General features: G+C 43.0%; 1 protein-coding gene across 1 annotated transcript in view; it reads right to left on the bottom strand.

The window, feature by feature from the left end:
• The window catches only part of LOC127008347 (DNA primase large subunit-like), a 38,486-nt gene that overhangs the window by 5,277 nt on the left and 22,598 nt on the right, over nt 1-10,611 (bottom strand). The window contains exons 6-7 of the mRNA XM_050880250.1: nt 7,570-7,707; nt 6,783-7,109 (exon numbers count right to left, since the gene is read on the bottom strand). Of these exons, the coding sequence (XP_050736207.1) occupies nt 6,783-7,109; nt 7,570-7,707 (465 nt within the window). The remainder of the gene's footprint in view (nt 1-6,782; nt 7,110-7,569; nt 7,708-10,611) is intronic.

Raw genomic sequence — 10,611 nt, 5'->3', positions numbered from 1 at the left:
GAGCAATCCAGGCACATGAATGGACTATCCTCACAGCCAGCACAAAAGGCTGACACTCTTTGCTCTTTTTGCTGCAATTTTCCATCCTTCATTCAATGAAGTCATAATTTGAAAATGGATTGTAGGATTCACCACACAAATCTTCATCACCAGAGCCATATTTTGGAATGACTCTTCGCCTTCTCCGCAGTAGACAAATTGATGGGTTCCATTACCAGTAAAAAATACAAGTAGAAATGGTTAATTTACTGTATTGTAAGGCAATCAGTTGAAAAATTGTAATAACAAATCATATACAGTAGCTTATATTCATATATATGCACAGAAAAGCCATCTTGATGGCCTGCCCCAAAATGGGTCAGGCCGCAACAGATTCATAAAACATCATATTGTTGCGGCCTGCCCCCATGTGGGTCAGGCTTTCTGCCAGGCGCAATTACGCTCTACAAGCCGCCAGCATAACACCCACCTCTTCTCTGTCCGATGGCTACCAGCAAACTGTAGATATTCACATTCAAAGCATCGCAACATCGTGGCGGCGGGGTTGCTGCCAGCCGCAAGATATGTCATAGCTTTGCACACTCTTCGCCGATACTACATCCTAACTTAGTCTGTTCCAAACCTCTATATTTCTTTGCGGGATGCTATATTTGTTTATGTCTCTCAAGCATCTTCCCTTCCTCAATTTTTTACTATGTCCTCTTGTGTTCCTGGTGTTTATTCCTTCTTTTAGTAGCAACTCCTCATTATCTACTTCTTCCACTTTATTCAATAATTTATAAATTTGTATTAGGTCTCCCCTTTCTCTTCTTTGTTCTAGTGTTGGTAGGTCCATTTGTAGTGCAGCGACTATGCCTGATGAACGAGCCTCCCATAACCCACTTAGCCAGAGGGGTACCTCTTTGGCCAACTCGGTAAGGAGTGGCTTTCCCGTCACGCTGGTCGCGGGTTCAATCCCGGGGAATACCCTCTCCTTGTTGTGATTAATTTCTCGTGTGTTTCGATACACGCAGAGGACGTGTGGGAGTGAGAGAGTAATAGAAAAAGAGAATAGAAAATCTTTTCATTAAACATTTCCTTTAATCTTTCTTCATATGATGACTTCAACTTCCCAGGGATTAGAGGAGAGGAGGAAGGTGAGGGTAAGGAGCCAGATAGGGTGACGGCAGATGGAAGCACTGATACACAGTAACAATTTACAGCCTTATATCAGCATACATCAACACACACTCACAGGTTGGCTTTATGTAATTTAGCTCATCTATCCGATAATGACATAATGACAATGAAGTAGGAGAAAATGTTGATGATGTGACCAGCAAAATGAATGAGTTTGACTTTTTGTTATTCATAGGAGAGGAAAGAGAGGAGTGATGGTTGAGGGAGAGTTGGCACACGGCAGGGAGAGAGCAGTGGTGTTAAGTGGAGGCAATGCTTATCTACCACAACTTGTTTTTCACAGGCATCATGCTAATTAAAGGATGAAGATTAGAAGAGTGATGGTGAAGGGAAAGATCGGTGCACGGCGGAGTGAGCAGAGTGGTGTAGGTGGAGGCACTGCTTGGTTAGCGCCACTTGTTTCTCCCACATACCATATTAGATAAAGGATGTTATTATTCATCTAACCTTTTTATTACCTTTTGCCATCTGATAATGAATGATTTTTCCAATTAATTTAGTGACTTGAATTTGGCAAACTTTTTCTAGAGGTGGCTGATTGGTAAGTGTGTGTGTGTAGTGAGCCCAAGGACCTTGGTGTGAGTTCCACTAAAGCACACTGACAGTTTTCAACCATCATCCAGTGGTGGACGATTACCCACATGCTGCCCAGATCTTCAATCAACCCAAACTTCAGTGACTTCGTTCAAATGGAGCACCAGTGGGAAGCATGGGCCAAGCAAGTCACATATCAAGGCAGCCACTATAAATAAAATTCGCCTGAATCACTAACAGGCCGGGGTCATCCAAGAGGCCCCTCAAGACAGCTTACCGGTGCTTAGGCACCGGTAAATAAATACACACACACACACATATAGATGCTGCTTCACCCTTGAGGTGCCTTTGTTGTTTGTTGTGGTGCCTTTACATCTTGTAACCACTGTCCTGTGCTTCTGAATAGCTGGCTGTAGCACGAGTCACACACCCTGCATCAAATAGCGCTTGTGAAAAACGTTTAACTTCACCGTAATAGATAATTAAAAGGATGGATATCACAGGTGTTGACAAACAGTTTTCTTGGTGTAACTCAGGAACTAATAGGCATATGAGAATTTTGAGGATACCATAAGAATCCTCACTAAGTTCTGCTTCAAAACATATATTCGGCTAAAAAAGTTGGCCCACCAAATTTTGTGCTAGCGAGTGGGGAAGAGTTGGTACTACGGATTTATTGTCTACAATACTCTATACGGAGATCTGAAACAAGTTTGTATTGTTTATACACTTATTTTCCTCTATTTTTATTTGTGCATGTTCTAGTACAAGTCTTTATAAAGCCATTGATACCAAATTTATTGAGGTACGATATATCTGTGAGGGTAAAATACGTCTGGGAATGTAGAGTATCGCGGCGGCAAAAAAAGGCTGGTCGGGCCTGAGAAATGTATGATGAGTGGAACAGAAACTTATTGGAAACTTACGGTGCGCGAGAGGGTTAATCGGGAGTCTGATGAAGTGGTGGTGGAAGTGGATGGGTTGGCTGGACGAGTCCCCTGCACGTCTTCGGGTCATGGACCATATATACTCCACGCTATACAGAGCATTTCAAGTGGAACTTATGTACATATTTGCAATCCAAGAATTAACTGTAAAGGTGGTGAGAAGGTGAGAAGGTGATTTGATTTGGGAGCAGAATGTGTTGAGGGCTACTGTTGAATATAAGAGTGAAGCTCCAGTGCCTTGACAGACGTTGTCACTTGCTGCCACGTCAGCAAGGGATCGCTGGTATAGTGGCTTCTCCCATTTAGCATTTGAAGTGCCGCGCGTAGAAAGGGAGTCACGCACCACAAAAAAAAAGTCAGAAAATGGCGTCAAAGTTTGGCAACCTTCAAACATGTGTAACTCAAGTTATTTTTCAAGCTATCTCGTTATTTTTTTTTTTTTTTTTTTTTTAATGAAGCTTATAACAAGTACAATTCAGTGATGTGTGTGTGTAAATCCGTTGCTATACGTACACAGAAAATCAGTAGCATCACAGAGAGCACTTATTTACCACATGTTGCACGGGACCCCTTTCTTTTCTTTCATCTCTTCTTTTTCAAAAAGAAGAGATGGGAGAAAAGAAAGGGGTCTTGTGCAACATGTGGTAAATAAGAATTGGCAAATTGAGAAGCCCAAACCCATAATAAACACAGCCACACACACACAGACCCCGATAAAAATACCGTTCAGGTCGTGCCAATGCAAACGCCACGCCACCGACACTCAACATCACCATCACCATCATCAGCCGCCCGTCAGCTGCTCAAACCCAGCGCGCAGTCAGGGCTGCTCGCGCACATGTGCCTGGTTACCCAGATTCCACTTACAATGCTTCCCGCGGCCTATGGAAAGGCCCAGGGGATGGGTTAGAGCGAGAATGGGAGTCAAGGACCACAACAAGGTGTGAAAAAACCCGGTTTTAGCAGCCTTTTCCTTTTCCTTTTGGGTCATATAGCAAATTCATTTTCAATAAAAATTGAATTTTGGGGGCCCGGATGGATGGCCAAGCGCAAGATGTCGATGGTTTTCAATTTTCCCCATAAGAATTATGGTTCAAAGTTTGCGATTTCAATGTTTGCGACCTGCAACGTCAACCTATTTATCGCAAACTTGGAGACTGTACTGTATTTGCCTCCCATACCATTATAAAAATGCAAGGGGCAGTAATCGTGTATCTGGCAGCGACATACATCTTCTTCCCCACCCACTGGTATGAGGGAAGGAGGGTCTCCTTCCCTCCAGTAGGGGTTGACAGTTTGTATGGCACTGAACAATTTAGCCTGAAATTTACCCTACATCCTAAAACATACGGTACACATGGCAATATAATTTCAGCAATTATTGAGCTTTACATTGCTGGGCATAGTAATAAGAAAATTTGCAAGCTAAAAGGATTGAGGTTTAGAATGCAAAATTTGATCCACTGATTTAAGGCTGCCAGAGAGGGGATGGTCATGCTTCCTAAGAAACAACCAGGGAACCCAATTTTTTAATTTTTTTATTAAACCAGAAACGTGTTAAGATGATAACCTGACGTCAATCTTTACCTTAGAAATAGAAAACTGAAAGTACAAACCCATAATCTTCTTGGTTATGTGTCGCTCCGGAGTTAAAAAAAATAAGCAACGTGACCTTGGGTGCAGGTGTTATTGTGTGCAGAAGAAGCAACTGATAAATAACCTCCAAAGGAAGAGGAGGCTTCATTTTGCCCAGCAATGTAAAGCTCAGTGATTGCTGAAATTATTGTACCGTATATGTGTTTTCCAACCATTACGTAATCCTGCCAAAATGGGCGGAAACACAAGGATATAGAGGAAATTTCAGGCCAAATTGTTCAGTGCCATAGAAACTGTCAACCTCTACTTGAGGGAGGAGAGGGAGGGAAACCCTCCTTCCCTCATACCAGTGGGTGGGGAAGATGTATGTCGCTGCAAGATACGCGATTAATGCCTCTTACATTTTTATAATGGTATGGGAGGCAAATATAAAGTTGCGCTGCAAATCTCCATGCGAGGACTCTGGCGCAATGGTCATCCGCACAAGCTGTATAAGCTGTCCTCAAGGATATGTAAAAAAGTTACTGATCACGCTTTTAATGGGTTCGTGCATGACAGGTAAATCTGACAGTATTTGCTGTATCTGACACAAGAATGAATGCACTGAATATTCTCTACAATACATCCTGATGCAAAGTTAAATGATGCTTGCAGATGGAAGCAGTCTAAAGCCTGTGCACTTTTCTTAGCAGATGATCATGTCACACTGTGCTTGTAGTTATTGTATGGGTAGAATATTTTGGTTCATAAAAAACAGATGACTCTAATACAGAAATACACTCATTCCTAAATTCAATATAAGTACCGTTTCCAATGAAGAATATCCCAATTTTCCATCAAAACAATGGGACATTCTCTATCAACTTGAAGAGATGTAGTGTTGCTAATTAAGAGCAACACATTAGGACTGTACTCACACTTGGCCAACTCACCTCTTGTTATAGGTAGATCACCCTGGTAAGCACTCACTGACGGTTAAATCACTACAATAGGGCCCCAGCAGAGAATTAACCTGTGAATCACTTAGCTTAGGATGTTGAGGGATTTCAGAGTTAGTAGTCCGAAACCGGTCGGCACTGTGTGAGGCCGATCCCTTGTTGTAGTAAGTTGTAGTTATAACCGAGGTACTGCAGAGATGGAACAGGGAGGTCCGTACCGGGCGTCTGTTGCTCTGAGACTGAGGGGAGCGACTTACAGGTTGCCAACTCATAATTTCCAGAACGACCCCAGATTCTCTCGCTCGAGCTCGTTTTCTTTGTTAATAATACTTAGTTTTTGCTAGCGAACTACCCTCACTTCCCAAACAACCCTTAATTCCTAACAGTAGGTTGAGATGAGTGCTTTAATTTTTCTCAAAGATGAATGTTGGGGCACATAGTAAACTCTGGTGGAATAAAATTATCTTGGCTGCGTCCAGGATGCAGCTCATGCGACCTCTGGTGGAGATGCCTCACATCTGTTGTGGTCCCTGGAGCCAACTCCAGGTGGCACAACAGGTGCAGGGGGAGGGGTCCAAGTTTATGAAACGGCAGGGGTAAACCAGGATTGCTGAGGACTAGTTGTGGATGTGACCTCCAGCTAAGCTGCCCGCACTAGTCCCTCCGTGCGGTATGGCTGTGAGGGACCCGCCCTTCTCCGTCAGGGGCCGGGGGACTAAGATGAGTGAATGCATTGTTTGTGTGTGGTTGTGAGGGTGTGCGCCTTGTCGTGGGTAACCATGTTACTGGGGATCCCAGCCTAGTATATAGATAGATATTTTTAACCAGGGGTGAAGAGTCAGAGTCAGAGTTGGAGTCACTGGAGTCATCTACTTCTGGTCGGAGTCAAAGTCGGTAAAAATATCTCTGACTCCTTTATGAGACGTGATGTTGTGCGGCTGGGTGTGGTGTGGTGTGGCGGGGTTTGATTTGACTACCACAATACTGAATAAGAAGGGAAGGGGGAGGGAAGTGGAGCCAGAGTCGCAACCTTTAAATTTCCTGGAGTCAGAATCAGAATCAAAACTTTTTATATCCAACTCCACACTCCTGTTTTCAACTTGTTTCCATCTAATCAGACATTACTTCTGTGGTGTATATCACTGATCACTATTTCCTTTTTTACTTGATAAATCAACAAACCAGCAATTGGCAATATTGTGGTCATGTGACTTGTTGAGGTCTCCCACTCATGGAAAAGCTTGAACCTCAAGGGAGAAGAGAGAAGGTGACTCATGTGGAAGGATAATCTTTCAATGCAGAGGAGGAAGGAACTTAGATACAAGTTTGGGACATAAAAAATCTAGAAATCATCCTTGTCTTTTCTTTTCCTTCCCCCCTCTCTGACTGTAACTCCTATTTCTACATAATAACCCTAACATACTAATCTCACTCTCTTGATCATTGCTGAACTTTAGGTATTCAGTCTCAATGTGTTTACTTATCAAGCTAAGATCATGATGATTTCAGTTCTGGCTCATTTCATAAATAAACTGCTGCTAAAATAACATAAAGAATCCTGAACTTAACAAAACAAAGCCTTCAATACCTTGTCAACATCCATGTTGTGTAGAAAGTGAGACCTCCAGAAGGTCAGAGCATCCTCCAGACTTAATCCAGCAGCCTTGAGGAACAGTCCATAGGTGAGGCGGCCATTATACTTGAGGTGATGGGTCGATCTCAATGTGTCATTAAGCTGACGCATACAAGGTGGAAAAGACTTGTTGGCCAAGCTGTCGATCATGTCTGGAGTGATATGAGTGTCATCTGGCTTCCTGGATGAGTAATCTTTGCCCGTGTAGCGCTTGTCAAAGTCTTGCAAGAGACTTACCAGACGCTCATCACTTTCCAACTCAGGCAAATATCTATATGCAGTCTGTTGGAAGAAATAGTATATGTTTGCCTTGATGACAAATGGAATATGCTCTAAATTAGGCATATTTGATAGAACTACGAAGCTACTGCAAACACAAATAGTTGCATGTGATAGAAATTTCTCTTGAACACAATGGTATTATCAGATTTTAGATCAGTTGGAAAGTGAGGTATACAATGCATGAAAAAAATTTAGAGCTACTTTGCTTCATTGTACTTACCAGAAATGCCTATAACTATCGTATAATTCGTATTCTCTTTAGTTATCTATGTGCTTTAAAGTTTACAACTTTGTCTTCTTGTAACCAACTGTATGTATACAAGGGTGTACGTGTCTTTGATCTTATTCAAATACACTTCATTAACATGGAAAAAATTGGAACTAGTTGGTTATAATTGACAAAGTAAGCCTCTTAACCAGGGACTCCCCATCAGTGAACTCTTATGAATTAGCCACTTACTGCTAGAGCACGAGACAGACTGGTCCTGAAGGAACTTGTGACTAGGGTGGCCAAGTCACCTTCTGGGACATAGGCAAGACCAGCTTTCAGGAACACTCTTCTCTGTCTTACTAGTTCCAATGCCTCTGTAAATGGGACCTTAAAAAAACAAAAGTAAATAGCATAATATTGTCTGAGCAATTTTCAAGCATCTTAAAAAATAATGCCGGTTGATCCCTGATGCATAACATGTTGCTGTATTCAAACACCCAGTCATGCATGAGATATGAATTTGAAATATGATACCATTAAAGTTAAAAAACAAAACACAACAAAACAAAAACAAAACAAAAAAAAATCAAATTGGATATAATTCACTGGTGTTTCTAGCAGTGAAATCTTATGTATGTTAAACTTGGGTACACATGTTTACATGTTCAGAGCAAACAAAAAAAGGACAATGTAGTCTAGTCCATATTCTGAAGGCATACTTTATGGGTATTGTCAGATACTTACCAACATAATTATTTGAAAATCAAGTTGGAAAGACATACAGAAAACAATGAGCAAGTTAGTCACATCTATAACTTACAGCTGATTCCTTTAGGAACTCATCATGAAAGTAAAGCTACAGCATAACTCACCAATTTCTAGTGATCATACACTGCTTTACAAAACACACAATCCCCTATTCTACAGACATACCATGCACACACACACACACACACACACACACACACACAACACAACCTACCAACACTCGAAGAAAGAAGAGAGAGAGAAGACCTGATAGCATTGTACAAGAATACAAGTGGAATGGCTGTGATGGATAAAAATGATTTAATTGAGATGGAAGGGAGGAGGCAACTAAGAGGACACAGCAAGAAATTGAGGAAGGGGACTTGTTTGAAAAACATAAAGAAGTACAGTTTTCCATACAGGAGTTAGTGAAGAGGAGAGTCAAGTACTGCAACAGGACCTGGACAGGATATAGGAGTGGAGCGTGGAAATGTGGATTATTAATCCGTAAATTATTGAGATAAATTGCTGGATGATGTCACTGAAGACAAACCCAATGACACGTGCCATACTGGGCGAGTCCGATTCCTTCAATATACATGTGTTTGTATCCACTCTCATTGCTGAATCCATGCTGGGCTGCTCAGAGCTCAGCATAGGGTTACCAGGGCTGTCCTTTTTAAGATATGGATGTCCAATTCATGCTAAACAAAAAAGGTCAGGCTAAATTTGTGGTCATGTGTGAATCGAAGTGTAGTGTGAACTATCTGAGTGTAGCTGATGTAGTGCAGTGTGGCATGGCATGGATGGGTGTTATGTTGTATGCTGTGGCTGGGTGGTGTGGCTGGATGTGATGTATGGTGTGGTTGGGCTGGGTGGTATGGTGTAGCTGAGTCTGATGTGTGATGTGGTGTGACTGAGTATGGTGTGGTGTGGTGTGGGTAGGTGTGATATGTGGTGTGGGTGAGGTGTGATGTGGCTGGGTGAGGTGTGATGTGGCTGGGTATGATGTGATGAGGTGTGGCTGGGTGTGATGTGAGGTGTGGGGTGGCTGGGTGTGATGTGAGGTATGGGGTGGTTGGGTGTGATGTGAGGTGTGGGGTGGCTGGGTATGATGTGATGAGGTGTGGCGGGGTGTGATGTGTGGTTGCTGGGTGTGATGTGGCTGGGTGTAATGAGTTGTGTTGTGTGTCTGGGTGTGGTGTGGTGTATGATGTGACTGGGTGTGATGTGTAGTGTGATGTAACTGGGTATGATGTGAGGTTAGGTGTAGTATGGTGTGAGGTGTGATGTGGTTGGGTATGGATGTGTGCAGTGGCATGGCTAGATGTGGTGGGTAATGTGGCTGGGTGTTTTGTGGTGTGTGTTGCTGGATATGATGTGTGGTATGGTGTGGTTAAGCGTGATTTGTTATTTTGTGTGGGGACTGTGGGATGTAGTGTGGCTTTGTGTGGTGTGGTGTGGTGTGGTGTGGTGTGGTGTGGTGTCTGGTGTAGTTGGGTGTAATGCTTGACATGGTGTGGCTTGGTGTAATTTGTATGGCGTGGCTTGATATGATTTGGTGCGGTGTGGCTGGATGTCTTACCCATTTATTGGTGTGGTGTGGTTGAGTGTTGGGTGGTGTAGCTGGGTGTGATGTGGTGTGCCTGGGTGTGCTGTGGTGTAGCTGAGTGTGATACGTGGTGCTGTGTGACTGGGTGTGGTATGTGATGTGGTGTGGCTGGGTATGGTTTGGTGAAGCTGAGTGTGATGTGGTGTGTGGTGAGGATGTGGTGTATGGTGTGGTGTGGCTGAGTGTGATGTGGTGTGGTGTGGCTGGGTGTCATGTGATGTGGTGTGTGGTGAGGATGTGGTGTATGGTGTGGTGTGGCTGAGTGTGATGTGGTGTGGTGTGGCTGGGTGTCATGTGATGTGGTGTGACTGGGTGTAGTATGTGGTGTGGTGTGGCTGGGTTTGATTTGCCCACCACAGTAGTTCAGAAGAAGGGTGGGAGGAGGAGGAGGAGGTGTGGATTCAGAGTCGGAGTCACAACCTTAAAATTTCTCGGAGTCGGAGTCAGAACTTTTTATATCCAACTCGATACCCCTGTGTGCATCTGTTAGTGATGAGCGACACTCGTGTGTATTATCTACACATTTACTTCCTTTAGAAAATTAATAAGCTTTCCCGATCTCTGCATTGTTATATAAATGACAGTAAAGAAGTTGTACAAATTGTAACAAACCACATAGGTGCTAATATTTGCCGGTAATTATTGAGAACCACTATGCGCCTCCAAAATACGATATTACGCCTCCATATTATACTTAAGGGATAAAATACATGTCCCTTAACAATAATATGAAGGCGGAAAAACTCATAAGTAAACATAAAGTGGTAAAGGTAGTGAAAAGACATATTATACATACGCGCGATGTGTTTTGTGGCGGCCATTGGGAAGTGAGAAGTGTTGCCAACGACCCAGTTAGCGATGGTACGCTAGGTTAGCGATGGTACATTTAGTTAGCCATTAGCCCATGCAAGTGAGACCAGGTCCACCACACA

Source organism: Eriocheir sinensis, chromosome 4, assembly GCF_024679095.1.
Source record: "Eriocheir sinensis breed Jianghai 21 chromosome 4, ASM2467909v1, whole genome shotgun sequence".
NCBI lineage: Eukaryota > Metazoa > Arthropoda > Malacostraca > Decapoda > Varunidae > Eriocheir > Eriocheir sinensis.
This window is presented reverse-complemented; position numbering and strand designations above follow the sequence as displayed.